The 20,391-nt window shown below is 56.4% G+C and overlaps 2 protein-coding genes across 2 annotated transcripts in view; one reads left to right on the top strand and one right to left on the bottom strand.

Annotated features, from left to right (window-relative positions):
- Window positions 1–1,720: 1,720 nt before the first annotated feature.
- Window positions 1,721–6,170, top strand: GNMT (glycine N-methyltransferase). The gene is made up of 6 exons (XM_067532881.1): window positions 1,721–1,959; window positions 2,510–2,637; window positions 3,656–3,769; window positions 4,363–4,505; window positions 5,256–5,377; window positions 5,635–6,170. Exons 1-6 carry the CDS (start codon window positions 1,754–1,756, stop codon window positions 5,804–5,806), a joined length of 885 nt encoding a protein of 294 aa, XP_067388982.1. The 5' UTR covers window positions 1,721–1,753; the 3' UTR covers window positions 5,807–6,170.
- Window positions 6,171–8,181: 2,011 nt separating this feature from the next.
- Window positions 8,182–20,391, bottom strand: part of PEX6 (peroxisomal biogenesis factor 6) — a 31,997-nt gene continuing 19,787 nt past the window's right edge. The window contains 5 exon segments of the mRNA XM_067532880.1: window positions 8,182–9,371; window positions 11,364–11,503; window positions 13,000–13,077; window positions 14,003–14,119; window positions 17,643–17,751. Coding sequence (XP_067388981.1) covers window positions 9,235–9,371; window positions 11,364–11,503; window positions 13,000–13,077; window positions 14,003–14,119; window positions 17,643–17,751 — 581 coding nt within the window. The 3' untranslated portion in view covers window positions 8,182–9,234.

The raw sequence follows: 20,391 nt of genomic DNA, 5'->3' as shown, positions 1-20,391 counted from the left end.
AAAGGTAACACACATGCGAACTGGCAAAGGAAATCCATGCATGTGAATACGTGACTGGCTTGTGGAACTCACTGCCACTAGGTATCTGAGGCCAAGAGCTCAGAACAGGTGTGTCTGATCTTTGCAGCCATGTGATTTCAGAAAGCTCTGGCGGCCACAACCAGCACTTTGAGGCAGGTTCTCTGCTCGGCCCCCTTTCTGCAGTTGTCTTGCTGGGGACTCCCATCCTGTGTGGCGGGCAGGAACAAAAGAGTTCCAGGCCTGTAAAACTAAACTGGCTTTTTTAGTAAGAGAACTATTTACAGACGTGCTACGGCCCACATTCCAGCCATGTGCGCACAGATTGACTCCCAGGGCCACCTCCAAATCCTTCCTTCTGACAACCTGTGCTTCTCCCTCCAATTTCCATGCCGCTTGCTGCAGGAGGGGCATCTCTAGTGGCTACAGACTTGGCATGGCCAGCTCCTACACCTGCCCCAGGGGTGTATGGCTGGCCTGTGCTGTGCTTCATCTACCCCACTGGGGCCAGGATCCCTTGGGGACCACAGCAAATTAGCCTTAGTTAGAGTAACCACCAGGCTCTATCTAGGGATGGGGCAGAGACCAAGGACTGTTGCTGGTGGTTGGCACGACAGAGATGGCAATTTCCTCCCAGACACTTGGGAGACCTTATTGATTACATGTAAGGATGTTTGGGGTGCATTTTATGACATGAATGGTTTATGTGTGATGGGGGGTTGGGGTTGGATGTAAGCTCTGTCTAAGGGGGGTACAGGCTGTGAACTCTGGGAAGTATATGAACTTCCAAGGACTGTACTGAACAATGTACTGGTCAAGAATGGGCTTTTGGGACAAACAGTGTCAAGTGATTGGCCCGGGGAATCTTTGGGGAGGTGGTGGGGGGTGGTGTGAATTCACATTTCTCCTGCAGTTCTGCAAAAATCCAGTCTTTTGAAGCCATGCCCTGAGGAGGGGCCCCTGTCTGCTGATCACCTGCTCCTGGCCTCTCAAGCTCAAAGGCCTAAGCTGGATAAAGGAAAGACCCAACTATTGAGGGGGGTGCTGCTAGTTCTGAGCTCGGACTGTCGTGAACTGGTAGCTGCAGGGGGGAAACCCCCCTGTGGGGCTGGAAGGACTGTCTCTTGCCCCAGCCCTTGTGGGCAGGGGGGCGGGTGATCTCGGGGCAGTTTATTACCCTGGGTGCAGGTTGTTTAATGGAATTATTTCTCGGTAATGCTTTCACCCTAGGCACAAGCGGGCGCCCTTCGAAGGAGCTGGGCGGTGCCTTGTAACTGCGCCAAGGGCTCCGGCCAGTGCCCAGCAGAACCTGCCGATTGCCGGGGTTGGGCCTTGGGCTTCTCCCCGCCCGGGCTGGCTGCAGCTGTGCCCGGGCCTGCAGCCGGGAGGGGAGAGGCGAGGGGCCGTGGAGGCGGCCAGCAGGCGCGGGCACCCCGACGTGGGCCGCGGGCTGCCGGGCGCGGCGCGGCGCGGCGCCCTCCCCTGGGGGGCTGCGTGGGGCGGGAGGGAGCCCCCGGGCCCAGCTGAGCTGAGCGGAGCTGAGCTTCCCCCCTGCGGCGGGGGCAGGAGGCGGCTCCCGGCGGCGCAGGACGGGGCGGTGCAGGGCGGAGCTGCACCCCGCCGCGGGGCCCTGGCTCCGCCCCGGCGCAAGGAGGAGGCGGGGCGGGCCCGGCCAGTCCTGGGCCCGGCTTCGGCTCCGGCTCCGGCTCCGGCTCAGAGCAGCGGCGGCGGCGGCATGGTGGACAGCATCTACCGGACGCGCTCGCTGGGGGTGGCGGCCGAGGGGCTGCCGGACCAGTACGCGGACGGGCGGGCGGCGCGGGTCTGGCAGCTCTACATCGGGGACACGCGGAGCCGCACGGCCGAGTACCGCAGCTGGCTCCTGGCGCTGCTCCGCCGCCACCGCTGCCAAGCCGTGCTCGACGTGGCCTGCGGCACCGGGTGAGCGGCGGGGGCCCCCTGGACAGCCCCCTCCCCGTGTGTGTGTGATCCCCTCCGGTCTCCCCCGTGTGTGGGAACCCCTTGGACAGTCCCCCATTTGTGTGATCCTCTCCAGACCCCCCCTCCCAGACACCTCTCCATGTGTGGGACCCCCTCAACTCTCCCCCTGTGTGTGAGAGATCCATACAGCCCCACTGTGTGTGTGTAACCCCCCCCCCCGACATTTCTCCCCCATGTGTTTGCAGGACCCCCCTGTCCCATGGATGTAATCCCTGCACCACCCCTCCGTGTGTACCTCCCCCCACACACATCCTCTGTGGTGTGGGTGTGTGTGAGACACGCCCCCCCCCCCACCCTCCAGGGCCAGAGGGGAACCTACTCACTCCCCTCCCAGATCCCATGGAGCCTGACGGGCAACCCCTCCCCACGCCACCTATGTGATGTCCCCAGACAGACCCCGGCCTTGGCACGCGCCCCCCACGCTGTGCGACCCCCCCCAGGCGCCCTGCGTGCGTGTGCGTGCATCAGCCCAGCTCTCTGCCCGCGGCAGGGTGGACTCCATCATGCTGGTGGAGGAAGGGTTCAGCGTGACCAGCGTTGATGCCAGTGACAAGATGCTCAAGTATGCGCTGAAGGAGCGATGGACCCGGCGGAAGGAAGAGGCCTTTGACAAGTGGGGTAGGCACAACCCCCTGGGGCGCACACTGGCCCCCAGGCAGGGAACAGGCAATGAGTGGGCCCAAGGCCTAGCTTTTATCCTGGTGGCCTTTTAATCTCCCCAGCCACTTGGTCTCTGAACCCTTCCTGGCTTGTTTCTGGCTGGCAAGGAGCCTGCTTAGGCCTGAGTAGGAGAACAGCTGGCACTGGGTGGCGTCGCCCAGAACCCTATGGACAGCTACTGCTGCTGCTGCTTCTCCCGGCGTACCCCACTGAAACCCCTGACTAGCATTCAGCCTGCTCCTCCAGGCCCTGCACCAAGGGGATCTATGTTCTGTCCCCAGCTAGTGTAAGTGCATTTCCCAGGTAGAGCCCCCTATTGGCCCCCTTCTCTCCAGGACCTTTTGGAACATTTCCGTGGTCATTGCGCCAATGTAGGATCATCAGCAAGTGTAATGTGCTGCATCTGCCTCTTCCCTTGAAGTCATCAAGGAACATGTTTGAATATCACACCTCATTCTCCCCCCTCGCATGGTCCCCCTCTCGCTTCCCTGTGCCCGTCTTCCAAATGGGAATAATAACCCCGCCCCTCCTCCCCAGGGCAGTGTGAGTGTCTGAACTTTGTGGTTGTTGCAGTTGGCTGTGGTTGTGCGTCTCTGAGCCGAGCCGGCAGGAATGGGCTGTTCAGTAAGATTTCTTGCTGTACCCCAGCTTTGTGAGCGTGTGGGGGGAGCGGGGGCTTTCTGGGATGCAGTGGAAATGGGTGTCGTCCCCCATCGCTGAGGCAGGAGGAGTGGGGATCCCTGTGCAGGAGGGAAGGTCCCCTAGCCCAGGGAGGGCAAGGGGGGTGTGTGTGTGTGTGTGTGTGTGTGTGTGTGTGTGTGTGTGTGTGTGTGTGTGTGTGTGTGTGTGTGTGTGTGTGTGTGTGTGTGTGTGTGTGTGTGTGTGTGTGTGTGTGTGTGTGTGTGTGTGTGTGTGTGTGTGTGTGTGTGTGTGGGTGTGTGTGTGTGTGTGTAAATCCAGCTCTCGTGTGGTGCAGTCATTGAGGAGGCCAACTGGCTCACCCTGGAGAAGGACCTGCAGAAGCCTGGGGACGGGTTTGATGCTGTCATCTGCCTGGGAAACTCCTTCGCACATCTGCCTGATTTCAAAGGTGAGCCTGATGCACTGGGTCTGCTCCCAGGGACCGGTGCTGCAGCCAGAGCACTGAGGGCCGGGAGCCCAATGCGCGCCCAGGGCACGTCAGTGTGTGCTCGTCTCCAAAGCAGCAACCCTGGGCAGCTGCTAGGCAAAGCCTGCCCACTGTCCCATTTACTGCTGGGGGGGCGGGGGACTTGCCCGAGCCATGCAGGGATCGCAGTCGATTACAACGCCCGGCCCGTGTCCCGAATACAACCAAGGTCCCGACTCCCTGTCCAGTCGCACGCAGTGTGGTGCAGGAATGAGGGAGAGATGAGAAGGTTGCTCAGCTCCACCGAGCATCAACCAGGGTTCTGGGGCTGCTCTAACTTCCCCGGCGGTGCAACGCCCCTACCTGGGCTGTCTGCGCCGTGCACTCCAGCCGCCCCTTGCTGCCTTAGCAGCACCCCGGAGGGCACTGGCCTGGTCTGTTGGCCATATCTGCTCCAGGGGAACCCTCCTGCACAAGGACGTTCCTTTGCGGAGATGCTGCGGGGTCGTGGGGTCGGGAGAGGGGCTCTGGGTGCATAACAGAGGGGAGCAGCTGAATCCTGCCCCTTTGCCTAGGTGACCAGAGTGACCATAAACTGGCCCTTAAGAACATTGCGAGCATGGTGCGACCGGGCGGCCTCATGGTCATCGACCATCGCAACTATGACTACATCCTGGCCACGGGCTGCGCCCCTCCTGGGAAGAACATCTACTACAAGGTCACTGCCTCCAGGACCTCCCCGGTGGGGGCTTGCCCAGCAGCAGGCGGGCGGCTCTGTCTGTCCTGTCCCATTGCGGTGTGGGGAGAGGGGCTGGCTGGCGCTCAGTGATGGGAGAGAGAGAATCCTCCCACCATCCCACACATCCCCACCAGCTGCTGCTTCCTCCCCGGCCAAGCACCCCGCCTCTGGCGCCTGCCCCCGGCCATGCCTCTGGTGGCTCTGGTGCTCGGGTGAGGTCCTTTGCACCTGAGCTGGTGGTGTGAATCCTCGCAGGTGGCAGGGGGCAGCTCCGGTTAACAGCAGACAGGGAATGGGGAGGGAATGGGGGAGCTTGAACCAACAAGGCTGACTGGAGCCACAGAAGGAAAACTGCAGGTGAGGCCGGAGCAGAAAGGGCTCAGGTTGGAGCAGGGCTAGGAAGAGGCTGTGGACGGAGAGTGCAGCAGCTCCCTACATGCCCTCGGGTGTCGCCGCGGCCAGAGGTGCTGTGCAGAGCGCAGCAGGAGAGCACGCTGCATTGGAGTTTGGGGAGTGGGATTGGAGCACCGATGCAGGAGGGCTCTGTCCCCAAATTCCCAGGGGATTAAATGAGGCAGAACAAGCAGAGCCATTGGGCCTTTCCTATGCAGGCAGGGCAAGACTGCTAACGCCACTGCAGCAAGCGCGGGGCAACTGCCCCAGTGCGCCCGGGGGATGACACAGGAGGGGGACGGTAACAGGAAGTTCTTGGCTTTGTGCCTCTCCCAGAGTGACCTGACGAAGGACATCACCACATCCGTGCTGCTGGTGAATAACAAAGCCCATATGGTGACCCTGGACTACACCCTGCAGGTTCCGGCCCAGGAGGCCGAGGGGGCCCCAGAACTGAGGTAGGTGCTGGCTGGGGCAGTCGTGTGCGGTGCGAGAAGTGGGCCCAGATCCACGTGTGCACGAGGCGTGCGCAGCAGGGGCACATTCCCCCTTTGCCCACCCAGGGACTCCTGCAGGCTGAAAATCAGCCGGGGCCTTGGCTGCATCCCTGCCAGCTTGGCGGGCTCCAGGCGGGTCATGCTGGTGCAGCCGAGAGCCCCCCCAGCAGGCGCAAGCCCCAGCCCCTCAGTGGGGTCTCTCTGCTCCTGTGTTTCAGTAAGTTCCGACTCTCCTACTATCCTCACCGCCTGGAGGCCTTCACAGAGCTGCTGAAAAGTGCCTTCCAGGGGCAGTGCCAGCACAGCGTCCTGGGGGACTTCCAGCCCTATCAGCTGGGCCAGGCTTACACCCCCTGCTACTTCATTCACGTGGTGAAGAAGACTGGCTGAGGCGCTGACGGGAGGCTCCCTGGCGTTGCGGGCTGGACTGCGCCCCCGGCTGCGTGGCAACAGACAAGGAGATGGAACTCTTCTCCATCTTCCTAGCTTAAGGGCTCTTCTTGCACGACTGATAGCGCTCTCGGCCAGCCGGCTGTCTCAGGGGAAGACCCCGGGAATTGTGTGCGAGGCCTGGGCAAGGCTCTGTGGCTGGCGAGGCTGGCACGTGCTGCTTGTCCCTCTCTCTGCTTCTCTTATTTGTCACTCAGGCTGCACCAGAGGGGGGAGGATGTTTGTCCAAATCTCAGGGCTGTCAAGGGCTCTCTGGAAGGCTGTTGTGGGGAAAATGAAACAACGCTCATGGGGAGTTACCATTGCTTGTGGTCCTGTGTGTCTCTTCTGCGCCTGGGCCAGGCTGGGGGTGAAAAGCTCAGAGGTGGCTAGTTAGTGTGAGCAGGTCTCTGCCAGGGCAAGTACGTTGCTGTACCTATGTGCCTCTCCGGCTGTAGTGTATCCATCCTCCTCCAGCCCGTCAGCACTTCTCGATCCCCCTAACGGGAACTGAGCTGCCACAGCCCTCATGGAGCCTGGGGAAGGGCTGGAGCGACTGTCCCTGAACAATGCCCATGAAGAGGGAGGTGTCAGCGCTGCCGGCTTGGCACGGGTGCTTTCCTGCTGGGCAGTAGCAGCAGGGTAGAAAAGGGGTTGAGCTATAAGAGCAGGTGGCCCAAGACTCTCAGCAGGGAAACCCTCCTCCCGCCCAGCTGGTGCAGCCACTTGGCTCAAGGCTGCGGGGGTGGGATGAGTGTCCCAGTCTTTTCTTGCCTGCCAAAAGCTAGTACCTGCCTCCCACTGCAGGGCCTGACCCGTCTGGGGAAACAGCTGCTGTCCAGCCCCACGCTCCTGGCCCTGAGCTAGCTGCCTGCAGGGTGGTCCGGACCATGCAGCCCCCAGTGCAGGGCCTGCAGACTGCAACCCAATGGGGCCATTAGAGCTGGAGGGGTGCCAGGGCTGGAAGGACCTTTGCCTGAGGGCTGATCCCAGCTTGGCCACTGGCTTCTTAAACAAGGCAGGGAGGAGGGGTGGCCAGCTGTGTGGGGGGAGCAAAGACTCCTCCCTTTGAGCCCCCACTGCCCATGGGAAAGCATACCTCAGCCCAGCTCCCAGGCTCTGTCCTGCCCATCCCAACCCCACCAGCAGCCCCAGCCCATTGCAGCAGGGGTCTGTTGCTGGGCTGCTCTTGCCAGCGGTGGGGGAGGGAAGGGGCTCCACCTGCCTCTCCTCCCCCAACCACTCCGCTGCTGGCTGACCATGGCGGTTGGAAGTCTCTGCTGCCACAGCAGGCCCGGGGTGGCGAATGACACAAGCCTGGCCACCCGCTGCTGGGCTGCTCCTTCATACACTTGCTTCTAAACACTGGTGCTCCTGCGTGCAGAGGTTCCCCGGGCAGGAGCTGGGCTCAGGCAAGGAGAACCCAGGCAGCCTTCCCTCCTTCTGGGGCTACTGGGCCAAGCGGGGAAAAGCTGACCCCAACGTCCCTGGCCACATATTCCTGCACCATGATGGCTCCTTGCCGCCAATGAGCCTTTGCAGGCTCACAACTCATGGGCACAGCTGCCAGGGCACAGCCCTAAATGCCTTGCCAGGCTCCCGTGAGCTGCCAGCTGGCTCAGCTTTGCCACTGTCACAGGACTGAGTGGCCTGGAAGGCGGGATTGGGTAAATGATGCTGAGCAGGGCGTGACGGGGAGTGCACAGGCTGCTTTTTGCAACCAGCGCATGTGCACGTCCAGCAGGTGTGGGGCACAGCCACACCCACGTGCCCTGCCAGTAACATCCCCCTGGCAGCACTTTGGGAGCGCCCGACACCAGCTGAAGCCAGAGGCAGCGCAGGATGCAATGAAAGCCCGGAGGCAGCTGAGACCTAGACCAGAAACTCCCCCTTTATTCAGAAAGGCTGTTTACAGGGTTTCCAGCTAGGGCAGCATGTGGCCCTGCCCATTGCAGTAGCAGTGTCCTCACACCGCAGGCTCGCCGCGCGCCTCTTCCCTGTATAATGCCCGTGCTGGGAGCTGGCCACGGGGGTTCAGAACCTCACAGAAGCTTTTTGAGTAGGAAGACGCCTCCCCTCATCCTGGCTGCGGCTATCTCTCCTGTCCTGTTCCTGGCTGCCTGAGTGGGTCTTGTCAGCACCAGCCCTGCCTGTACTGCTCGGCAGGTGGGAAAGCAATGGGATTTCTGCCCACCACAGGTGGCTAAAGCTCCACAAGGAAGGGTGCTTTTCACTAGCGATGTAGCATGCCAGCACGAATCCATGTTGCAGTGGTGCCTAGGTTTTATGCTGGGCCTGTGCCCAGGGAGAGGTGCTGTGGTGGGAATCCCCCTCTGGCCAGAACAGTGCTACATCGCTTCCACCTCTTCCCAGAGCCACCGGCCAGGCACAGCCACCCTGGCCCCCTTCCCTGTGACAGCTTTGAGCATCAGACTTGTCTGCTTGAAACAGTGCAAATCTGACACTTAAACACTCAGCTACACCCATTCCTCCCTTGCCTCCTCTCACGAGTGGCCACCTGCACTGTTCACACTGGACACCCCCCCCCCAGCAACCCCAATTGTGCCAGTCACCACTGGCTATGGCCTTAGGCACCGCCCCAGCTGTGGTGACTGCCCAGAGCTATGTCTCCATGTCTTGTTGGTGCTCCCCCACCTGTCCCCAAGCCCACATGTGATTTAGGAAAACAGACAAGGCCAAGTTTCTCTCCAGCTCAGCTCTCAGGGCAGCACCAGCACGCGGAACGACCCAGCCGGGCTGAATGCTGGCACGTAGCCCAGGGAGAAAGGAGCTGCTACAATTCCTGGCAGCCAGTCGCAGAGCTGGGACAGAGCCTGAGCAGGGGCTGAGCTGGAGAGCCGGCGCTTATACACAGCCTGGAATGCAACACCAGGCTCTGCACTGACCAGTGACCCTGAAATGAAGGCAGCTGCTATTTCACACACATTCCTGGGAGAGGGGAGGGTTTTTCATTCCTAGGCCACAATCCAACCCCCAGCCCTGGATCACTACATAGCCCAGAACCATCCAACCAGCCTGGGGCAATGCAGGGGGTCATGGGTCCATCTCACAGGGGCTTTGGTGCCTTTCCTTTCCACTGAGAGCCACACGTGAACTCAAAGCCTTGCTCACACGCTAGCTTAAAGAGGGGGATGGAGGCTAGGAGGGAAGGGGCCAAGATGTGGAGATGTGTGGTGGGAGGAGGGGGACTGGGACAGAAGAGGAATGCTGTGCCACAGCCATTAACGGAACAGGGGCCAGGCTTGGCCAGGAATCAGCAGGCAATAACCCCTCCGCCTCTCCACTTCACCAGCCCACGTGTGTGGCCCGAATTTCCTCAGACTCCTCTGTATTAGTGCTTCATCTGCTCCTTCCCGGCCTGCTGGAGGCTAGCAGGCAGCAAACTTCCGCTGGATCACTCTGTATTTGAGCAGCTCCTGCTCTGAAACGGATGGCTGCAGCCTCGTGGCAGCTTGTAGAAAGTCCTCCATGGTCAGAACTAGAGGAGAACTCTCCGTGTCCAAACCTGGGGGAAAGAATTACACAAACAGGGACCTGAGTGCAGCTGGGCTGCCCCACCCCCCAGCCCACGAAGGATGCTGCTCCCAGCCAGGCAAGACCTGACAACACCCCCTAGACTCTGCAGGAGTTGTTACACAGCCTTGTGAGGCTCTGCTCTCCCTTCACCCTGCCCCCCACCTCCCTCCAGCCTCCTCCAGGTCTTGTTCTCACGCATTCAGAATCATTAACAAAAGCGCCCCAGCCAAGGCAACTTTGAACCTGCCTTGTGGGAAGGCAGATGTATGCACTCAATCCAGGAGGAATGGCTGGGCCTGGAGAAGGCCTCCCCTGCACCGCCCCAGAGGTGAACGGTGCTGTGCTTTAGCCCCCTTATTCTGGAACCCTGGGATTATGGGCGACTCAGCTCTCGTTTTTGGAATGACGTTTCTAAGCACGGTTGTGGAGACAAGCTTGAACCTGAGTTCTACCTAAGGGCCCCAAAATCAGCCATGAAAGAAGCCCTAATCTAGTTTCTTCTTAAATCCCAGCCTTTGGGGGGGCCTGCCTGGAGGGTGTGGAAAGTTCTGGGCTGGCAAACCCCTGACCACCCCTCTCTGCCTCACGCACCCGGGAGCCATCTGCTTGTCAGTGACCCAACTGCCATGAGGGGACAGCTCATGCCTGTCTCACCAGCCAGTCCTTTCCACTCTACCTTTCCAAAGAGAGAAGGTGCAGAGGAGCTGGTGGGAAGAATAAAGAGGGGCGACCACAGAAAGCAGAGACCTCCTCTCTCTGCAGACATTTTGGGGTTATATATGCCCCAAGCAGGGGGGTTACCAGTCCCTTGGCCAAGCTGTATGCACCTGGCTCTGAGGGGCTTCCCTCCTGTGCCATTAATCCCACCAGCACTGGGTCACTTTGTGGTGCCCTCGTGGGATTGTTCTCAGAGCCTGTGTCTCGGCGCCCACCATCGTTTCGCAGCTGCCTTGTGCCAGAGAGAAGGGGAACAAAGAGCCCAGCAAGCCCCGGCGGGAGTGGCTGAATGCCAGCATGGCAGAGCAGAGTTCAGTTCTAGCCCGTTTATATAATGTTTGTTTGCTTAGTTCCAGGCACAGGTACAAGAGCGACTGGATGCAGTGAGAAAACATTGCCAAACATGGCCAATGACAACTCCCCTTTCGGTCGCTGTTCAGTGCCTTGGCTTTGGCCAGGCAGGAAGGCTGGTTCCCAAGGCTCTCTCCTGGCTGTCCCTTGGCTCGCTCATCCCTGCAGGGAGTATTTTTTAGTTTGACTCTCGGTTTGTTTCACCTTGCTCAGCCCCTTTCTACTGCGGAACGATGACAACGGTGAAATTAGGCAGCATGCGGACACATGCCAAGGAGTCAAAGCCCAGCGAGGGAGGCCAGGCTCAGTAACTCCATGATACCGATGTGGGACTCAATAGCGCCGGGCCAGGCCACACAACCGCCCCAGTCCCGCAGGTTGATCCACGCACATGGGCCCTGCTGTGCAGAGCCTTGCTGAACTCAGTGACATAGCGAGGAGTTGGACACGAGAGTTCCTAGCTCCTGGTGCACTGCTTTAACTTATGGACAATGCTGCCTCTCTACTGCTTCCTTCTGCCTTGGTGTGTGCAGTTCCCTTGTGCATGTCCCCAAAATGTCCAGATCATTGGTGAACAAGACCCAACTAGCCCGGATCCCCACTGGATCCCCCTGGAGGTGCCTCCTCCCAACCTGGCATGGCCACTTGGCGTTCCCCTTTGTTCCAACCCCCAGCTGCATCAAATCCAAGCCAGTATGAACTGATGAGGGAAGATTTCACAAGACACTGTATCAAATACTTCACTAAAACCCAAAACACAGGTCACTGCCCTTAAATTCTATCGGGGAAGCCCCTGTATTTGCCCGGCGTGCTTTGTTCTGTATGATTCTCCTCCCAGTGGCTGGTGGTTCAGCTATTCTCTAGAAATTTTAATTTCTGCACAGCGTGCAAGTGGAAGGTGCTGGACTCTTACCTTCCTCAATCCATTCCACCTTCCGTTTGACAGCACACATCATGGCGTCTGCGCAGAGCGCATACAGATCCGCTCCAGTCAGCTGGGCGGGGCATTGATCGAGGACACTCTGGAGAGCCACTGAAGGATCCAGTGTGAACCTGCCAGGAGGGGAAATGCCCACCAGTTAGATCCACAGACAGCTGGAGACTGAATGCAGCCAGATAAAATCCAGCCAGAGGGCTGTGGGCAGGAGGACTCAGATCCCCAGGTTGGCTCTGCCACTGGATTGACCTGTCATTTACCTCCTACAGGAATATGGCTGGCCCATGTCACAAATGGAGACTTACACCTGCAGGACAGATTCCAAGGCCATTCAGACCTGCCGATCAGGAAAGGCCAAGGGTCAGCAGGCTTAGCCCCTGGCTGCATGATCCTCCCCCATGAAAACTTCCACAACTATCTACATCAAAATAATCCCAAATTGATATAAAAAATCCCTGGGCAAACTCTACCCTCCACAGGTTCGGCCTCCTCTACCAGGAAAGGCTCTGACAGATGGACGGGCCACATGGCCAGACAGGAGATCATACGACACAGATTAGCAACAAGACAAATTTTAGTTTCTCCAACCATGATACCATGATATGCCTGGCTTGCATGGCAAGAAGCAGCAGTGATCATCCCCAAACTGGATAGGGACATAAAACACTTCCAAACAGGTTAAAGCACAGCTATACATAATGGAAACTCCCCGGGAAAGTGGTGGGAGATCCTCTGCCCAGATTCCCTGGTGCCCTGCAGTGTGGGCAGTCATTTACGCCTGTGCCCAGCATGGTAAAACACCGCCAGATCAAAGGGGAGCCTTTGACACCCACAACAGCCATAGGGCAGGGCAATGGGGAATTGGTCTGACAGATTCAGGTCCTCAGCTGGTGGCAAGCGACCCTGACTTCAGCAGAGCAACACATATTTCCCCTGGGGAGGATGTGGCCCCGGGTGTGCAGACTCAGCCACGGTACAGCTCTACACGGCTCTTTGCAGAGGTCAGGCCTCTTTCAGCCCAGGAGGGGGCTGTGGGCGTGAAGAGTGAGCCCGCGGCTGAAGAGGGGGTGTGAGTTGTCTAGGTCTAGCTGGAGCTTGGGTACAGCTTTGCTGCTGCCTTCAACTGCAAGGCTTTCCCACACACTCCCTCCTTCTCTCCTACTCTTTGGGTTCCGGGACAGCTCAAAGCCCTTCCCCCCAGCCTAAGGGGAGGAGCTACTGATCCCGGGACTCAATTGATTAGGGGGACAACAAATGAAAAAACAGGAACAGGCGTGAAGATCAAAGGGGTAAACGGAGGGAACCTGAAGGGGCCAGTGAGCAGAGAACCCCAGACAGCGCCCGCTGCTCCTCAAACGTGGGTACGGAGTCAGCGGACACGGCCCAGAGGAACTCTGCCCAGATCCGTGAGCAGATGGAGGAACGGAAATAGGCCCTGTCACAGAGTGCCACGGACGGGGTGTGCATAGATCAGGAGGTGCGGGGAGAAGTGCGGCCAGAACCTGCAGGAGGCAGCCAACTGGCCAGGCCAGCCATCCCTGCACACCCCAGCCACGCTGCGCATGGCATGCAAGCGGCTGGCTGAGTGCCAGGCTGCCGGGCGAACACTCACTTCCTGGTGATGGCGCTCAGCACCCGCAGCTGAGATTCACGGTCCTCATTTATGCCAACATAGACCAGCTTGTCAAACCTGGCAGCGGAAGGAGAGAGCCAGTCAAGGAACAGAGCCAGGAAAACCTGCCTCAACAGCCAAGCCACGTGCGCCCCTCCCCGCATCACCAGGGCATTCGGCCCGGGGGGGTGGCACCCTGGCACCAGTGTTACCAGGCTCTACTCTCATACACAGCCCAGGGACCAGGAAGACAGCGGTGGCCTTAAGTCACTCAATTCTTAGCCTGTCCCACCCCCGGTCTAAGTCCACGGTGTTTCAGGGCTGTTGCACTGCCCCCTACGCTGTGAAGGCTGGCCCAGGTAGCCAGAATCAACATGGTTCAGCCCTGCCCTGCCCCACCCCTCCAGCACACGCTTTGTGAGAGGCGCTGAGCAGGAGGCCAACACAGACCCTTTGCAGCACCTCTGCGGAGGCTGGAGAGCCCCATACACCAGGCAAAGGCTGTTTCTGCTCCCAGTTTAATGCCAGGCTGGAATAAAAGGGCTGGAGGACAACAGGAAATCAATCACCCCCACTGTCTCCAATGTGGTAGCCTTCAAGGCGCCCACCAGCACTGGGGTTGTGTCGTGCTGAGCACCACACAGAAGCATAGAAAGAGACGGGCCCTGCTCAGAAGAGCTTGCGACGTAACAAAGACCAGCAAACATGACATACAAGAGGAGGGAAAAGGGGGCTGGGGAGGCAAAGTGATAAGGTAAGTGATAGGCTGCTCTGGGCACAACTTGAACTCTCTGAAGCCTTTAAAAAGTATTGGCAGTTCCTCAAATGCCACAAGTCCCGTGGGCCCAGAGACCGAGGCACTGCCTGGGGAACAGCTCCCTCAACAGCCACTCGCCCCATGGGCCTGGAGGCAAAGACATCGCCCAGGGAGCTCTCCCCACATATGGACGGGAACAGTATACATGTGTGCAAGCAAGCCCAGCTCAGAGCAGGAGCCGTATACCTGCCAGGCCGGAGCAGTGCTGAGTCCAGAAGGTCAGGTCTGTTGGTAGCGCCGATCACAAATACGTCTCTGCTGGAATGAAGCCCATCAAGCTCCGCTAGCAGCTGGGAGACGACTCTACCAAGGGCGAGAGAGGAATGAAAAGGGACGGGCTCTCTGGAGTTACTGGTAAACGCACATCAAGCTGTGAACAAACCCACACACCAGATGCATAGACGCAGACCAGTGCTGTTAGCAGCAGCACACCCACAAGCCCCAGCTAAGACCAAGGCCCCCGTGCAGACACACCATAAGAGACAGTCACTGCCCCAAAAAGCTTATAAGCTAAAGAAACGAGACTGTGTGTGTGTGCCTGGGGTGTGTGTGTGTAGCATCTTGGCTCATCCAGCTGGTCATTAGCAGAGCTGGGCACAGAACTCTGGTCTTTTGACTCCCCATCCAGTAGCCTGTCCACTCGACCATGCCACTCACAGCACTCGTGTACACCCACCCCTGAAAGGTGCCCCACACACATTGCCCTTGAGATCCACAGACCTCTGTAACAGGGCACCATGTGGGCACAGCCCAAGACCCCTGCCCAGGGCACGAATGCAAATGGCCTTGTGGTGAAGGCAGGTTCCCGGCTCTGCCAGACTCATGGTGTGATCTCAGGCAAGCTCCTTAATCTCTCCGTGCCTCCGTTCCCAGCGCTGCCCTGCTTCCCAGCCTCCACCCTAATGTCTGTGAAGCACTCAGATACTCTGGGGACAGGGGCCATATATAGACAGACAGACACACACATCTGTGGATCATGTTCCATACACAGATATTTGCTAATCGCAGCTGAGACCTGGAAGAAAGCTAATGTTGTGCCAATGTTTTAAAAGGGTAAACACGATGACCCGGGTAATTATAGTCCTGTCCGTCTGACATCGACCTGGGCAAGATAGTAGAGTGGCTGATATGGGACTCAGTTAATAAAGAGTTAAAGAAAGGCAAGATAATTCATGCCAATCAACATAGCTTTAAGTAAAATAGATCTTGTCAAACTAACTTGATACCTGTTTTTGATGAGATTACAAATTTTGTTGAGAAAGGTAAGAACGTTGATGTAATATACTTAGCCAGACTTCTGTAAGGGGTTTGACTTGGTGCTGCACGACATTTTGATTAACCAGCTAGAAAGATACAAAATTGCCACGGCACATATTGAACGGATAGGTCTCAAAATGTAATTGTAAATGGGGAATCACATTATCAAATGGGTACGTTTCCAGGGGGGTCCCGCAGGGACTGGGTCTTGGCCTTATGCTATTTAAAATTTTTATCAATGACCTGAAAGAAAACACAAAATTTGCAGATGATACAAAAATTGGGGGAGTGGTAAATAATGAAGAGGGAAGATCGCTGATTCAGAGCAATCTAGATTGCTTGGTAAAATGGGCCCAAACAAACACGATAAATTTTAATCTGGCTAAATGTGAATGTGTATGATCCAGGAACAAAGAATGTCAGCCACACTTACAGAATGGGGGACTCTAGCCTGCGAAGCCGTGACTCTGAAAAAGATTTGGGAGTCATGGTGGAGAATCAGTCAAACATGAGCTCCCAGTGCAACGCTGTGGCCAAAAGAGCTAATATGATTCTTGGATATATAAAGGGGAATCTTGAGTTGGAGCAGAGAGGTTATTTGCCTCTGTATTTGGCACTGGTTAAACTGCTGCTGGAATCCTGTGTCCAGTTCCGGTGTCCAAAATTAAAGGAAGACATAGATAAATTGGAGAGGATTCAGAGAAGAGTCCCAAGAATGATTAAAGGATTAGAAACCCGGCCTTACAGTGATAGACTCAAGGAGCTCAATCTATTTAGCTTAACAAAGAGAAAGTTAAAGGGCGAGTTGATCACAGTCTATAAGTATCTACATGGGGAACAAATACTTAATAATGGGCTCTTATGGGAGAGACACAGGTATAGCACAATCCAATGGCTGGAAGTTGAAGTTAGAAAAATTCAGACTGGAAATAAGGTGTACGTCTTTAACAGTGAGGGTAATTAACCATTGGAACAACTTACCACGGATAGTGGTGGATTCTCCATTGCTGACAATTTTTCCATTAAGATTGGATGGTTTTCTAAAAGCTCTGCTCCAGGAATTATTTGGGGGCAGTTCTCGGGCCTGTGCTATAGAGGAGGCCAGACTGGGATTGCCAAACTTTTTATCATCACGACCCCATTTTGGTGAAGTATTTCCTGCTGGGACCCCAGATAGCATGGAGGACGCCACTTTGCGCCACATGCTAGGGATTGCTGCGACCCCATCCGCTAATGGTGTGACCTCATTTAGGGTCACGACCCACAGTTTGGGAGTCGCTGGACTAGATGATCACAATGGGTCATTCTGGCCTTGGACTCTTCAAACCTGCCCTGCAGCGTGCTCTTGCTAAGGAGCTCACCTGCAAGCCATTGCTGTCAGTCATACCCGTGTGCCCCCTCTGCAACCAACAGCCACCCCACATGCGCTCAGACAGGGTGTGGCTGGCAGACACGGCAGCGTCAGGCCTGTGGATACCCTGCTGTGTCTAGTCTAGCCAAGAGATTCTGTCCTCAGGCCCGCAGGCAGAACCCAAACACAAGATGTGGATCCCTTGTCAGCCTCAGCCCAGCCCAGCCATAATACTGCCTCTGAGTGTCACGCTCACTGCGCTCAGCTGAGACTCGCACACCTACACCATCACAGGCACGTGCTCCCCCAGATCCCACCTACAGGCCTCCGGCTGCATGCAGTCAGGTGGCAGGAGCTTGCAGTCAGGCCTGTTCTTGCCCTGCTGTGAGATTCTGCTGACCTGTGCATAATCACTGACATGTGAAGTGGGGGTGGGGCAATTCACACAGCACTCCCTGCCCTGAAGGCTGAAGTGCTTTCCAGCCGAAAGAGGGAATAGACAAGACATGGGTTATGACTAGCTCAGCAGAGAGGGTTCCCGGGGGCAAGGACTGAGTCTATATATGTTCGCACAGCAGCCTGAATGCTGATCCTGACTGAAGCCTCTGGGTCCTAGCCCAGTGCAAGTAAACAACCAGGAGCGGTGAGGGGGAAAAGGGAGGACGGTTTGGAGGGGGACAGAGAGGCCCATGGCAGGCAGAAGCTATTCCCGACTATAAGCTCTAGTAGCTGGCTCTGTCGCTTTGGTAAGTGTTTGCCCCATGCCCAGCAGCAGGATCAGGGCCGTATCATCCATTAGGCACAATAGGCAGTGCCGAGGGCCTACGAAACTCTCAAGGCCTACGAAAAATTTCTTTATATATAATTTTTTATTTTTATTTTAAAAACTATTTATTAATAGCTTAAAATCAAATTAGTTATTTTGGTCGAGTGGCCTACGAAGGCAAGTGTGCCTGGGGCCTACGAAGGTCTTAAAACGGCCCTGAGCAGGATGGCCTGATCTCAGACTGAAGCTCTCAGGACTTACAATCCAGCAACAGACAACCACAGTGTGGGGCAGCGGGAAAGCAGGTGTCAAGCCCACTGCGGAGGAGGAGGGAGGCAATGAGGGAAGAAGTGGGGTGAGATTCTGCCACCAACCTGTGTGTACCTGGCTTGTATCAAGTCACCCAGGACCCTAACGTAGCTGCCAAAACAGAAAGTACAGCAAGCACTCACCTGTCCATAACGCCACCTGAATCGCCACTCCGCCCACGACTGGGTGCCAACGAATCCAGCTCATCAAAGAAGATAATGCAGGGGGCGGCTGCCCTGGCTTTGGCAAACACTGGGAGGAAAGACACATGCCGAACGTGGGCACAGGAGAAAGGGCTGCACAGAGAGAACTGGCCTATGGGGACCCCCCAGCGAGCAAGCAGCCCAGAGTGGTAGGAACCATTACACAAAAACGGCTGCATCATGTTTTGCAGACACACACTCCTCAGCCCAGTGCTCTGCCAGCCCACCTGGGACACGACAGGACAGGCCCACAGCCGTTCGGGGACGAGGGCTTTGGGGAGGCTGTTTGACAGATGGGAACAGAGCCTCTACTCCAAGCACAGGGGTGCATGTGGCAAGGCAGAAAGCGGACGGTACAAAGAGAAGAGTGCGGCTATGCAGGCGGCACCTTGGGACTGCTACCCACCATCACTATTATTTATTAGGTGTATTACAGTAGCATCTTGCAGCCCCTGTCATGGACCCAGGCCCCACTGTGCTAGGTGCTGTACAAACTCAGGACAAAGAGATTGTAAGCCTGTTGGGGCAGAGACTATCAAAGTATAAGACAGGAGACAACAGATGGAGACAGACAGACTGACATGGGAGTGCAAGGAAACAATGAGGCACGATTGTGTAAACACACCAGACAGACACTGGGTGAGGGAAGTGGCAGCAGCCGCGGCAGAGTGACCTATGGGATGGCAGCAGATGGCGTGTTAGCGCCATGCTTTTTTGTTCTTTTCTTTTTCTTTTTTTTGGTGGGTTCAGTTAGCAGGGGCTCCGCTAAACGGAAAGGAAAGGGAGGGGGAGGAGAGGGCCAGGGAGGAGGAGCAGACGTGGGGAAACTGTACCCCAACCCTCCCACATACAGCCATTCAGCCCAGGGCGGAGGAAGTCAGAGAACAGCAGCAGTTTTGCCTGGACTGTCCAGAGGTCCCTGCTTTGACTGCTCCTGTCCCATCTGGCTGGAGTCACTGTCTGGCTCCTCTCTGCAGTTTTCCCCAAAGGCCCCAGGATGGGGGGAGGAGAGGCACCATGTGTGTGCTAGTGCCCCCAGAGTGGGGGATCTTTACAGCAAAAAGGCTCCTTTCACCGGGCCCTCGGCCCATCCCCATGTCATCCACCTGCTGGGTCTGATCAGACAGCCAGACTGCGAGCTGTGCAGCAGCGACTGCCTTCCCGTGACCTTCCTGTACACACCCAGCACAGCGGGGCCCTGATCCTGGTCTGTGGCCCCTAGGGGCTGCTGTAATGCTAACAGCAGCAATAACAGAGAAAGACCTGCCAAGAACACAGAGCACAGGAGAGGATAGTGGAACAGATGCAGGTGGGTGTGATTACAGAGGTGTGACAATCAGGGTCCAGACACCCAAGGGAGAACAGAAGGTCTGAACCCCGAAGAATAAGCAACTGAAGCAAGGGGTCATTTACAATGTAACTGTGTATAAAAATATGCCAAGTAAGGTCTTTTTTGAAAGCTTGCAATATTCTGAACTTGACAGTCATTATGAGATATGTACGCATACAGAGGTTAAGAATCTCTATATTAAGTATAGAAAAACTGTGCTGATAACCTGTACTACGATTTCAAATACACCTCACGGCAGGGAGGGGCTCTGCCATGTGGAGATGGCACAACCAGGCACCTCGTGCATGAAACTAACTTCAAGAGCCAACCAGGAAAATTCAATGGTGGACCATCCGATTTAAGGGGAAAACACTGAAACAACTTGAAACTGAAAAGAAAACCCTCATCTTGGAAAACTAAGTGAGGAGGGAATTTCCCCCACTACAAATCACCGAAGGGAGACCCAAAAAACCCTGCCAACCTTTAAAAGAGGTTTGAAGTGAAGGACATCTAGAAATCAAGGGCCAGCATCTAGGCGGGGTGCTGTCTGTGAAATGCTGGGGGTACACACAGAAACTGGTCAGAGGCAATAGATTTCTTATCTTAGAAAAGGGAATTTAGCTAATACAGACGTGTGAAGTTGCATCTTTGTGTTTATTTTGTGTGTCTCTTGTATGTGTTTGCTTTCCCCCACTATTTCATCTTTGAAGCAGTGGTTTTTCCATGAACTAAACCTTTTGTTTATTTTTAGCCCAAGCAGGTCTCTGGTGTGCAAACAGTGTGTAGTGTGCGTGCCAAAGGGAGCTGATAACTGGGGGCAGGTTTCACTCTTTCAGGGGTGACGAACCAAGGGGGAAAAGTCAGAGTGTCCAGGTATTAAGACCTCGGGGGAGATGGACTTGGGGAGACCCAGGACCGGAAGGCTTGTTCACCGTACAAGGAGTATCTAGGCTGGTGGGATCCAGGGTGAGACCTTGTGCTTGTGGGCTGGCTGCTGGTGTCCGGGCTCTGAGCCACAACCGCACAGCATTAAGGCACCCAAAGTTACAAGGCAGGCAGTGACAGAACCCCCCACTGGTCTGGGTGATTCCCAAAACAGCACAGGAGGGCTCTGCAGGGGATGTTGTGATAACTGGACCTACAGATTTACCCTGTTGTGAACTGAACTTGAAGTGAATGAATATTCATGAAGCATGATAAGAACCTGTAACAGTCAATGTTGATGGGAAAAGGTGCCAAATGGAGACAGAAAGGCTGAATCAATCCCAAGGTCAAGGCCCACTGATAGAATTCAAGGACTGTGTTAAGATCATGCCGGGTAAACAAGAGAAGCGTAGGACCAGAAATCAATGAACAAAA

The sequence above is a fragment of the Emydura macquarii genome, unplaced genomic scaffold, assembly GCF_026122565.2.
Source record: "Emydura macquarii macquarii isolate MOO-44397 ecotype Brisbane River unplaced genomic scaffold, CSIRO-AGI_Emac_v2 contig_3305, whole genome shotgun sequence".
NCBI classification, from domain to species: domain Eukaryota; kingdom Metazoa; phylum Chordata; order Testudines; family Chelidae; genus Emydura; species Emydura macquarii.
Note: the sequence above shows the minus strand (reverse complement) of the source record. Positions and strands in the feature narration are given on the sequence as shown.

Bases quoted from the DNA above. Each gene is read 5' to 3' on its own strand.
- GNMT (XM_067532881.1), top strand. From the start codon at position 1,754: ATGGTGGACAGCATCTACCGGACGCGCTCGCTGGGGGTGGCGGCCGAG. The intron at 2,638-3,655 runs GTAGGCACAACC...CGTGTGGTGCAG, and splicing joins AGAGGCCTTTGACAAGTGGG to TCATTGAGGAGGCCAACTGG. The intron at 5,378-5,634 runs GTAGGTGCTGGC...CCTGTGTTTCAG, and splicing joins GAGGGGGCCCCAGAACTGAG to TAAGTTCCGACTCTCCTACT.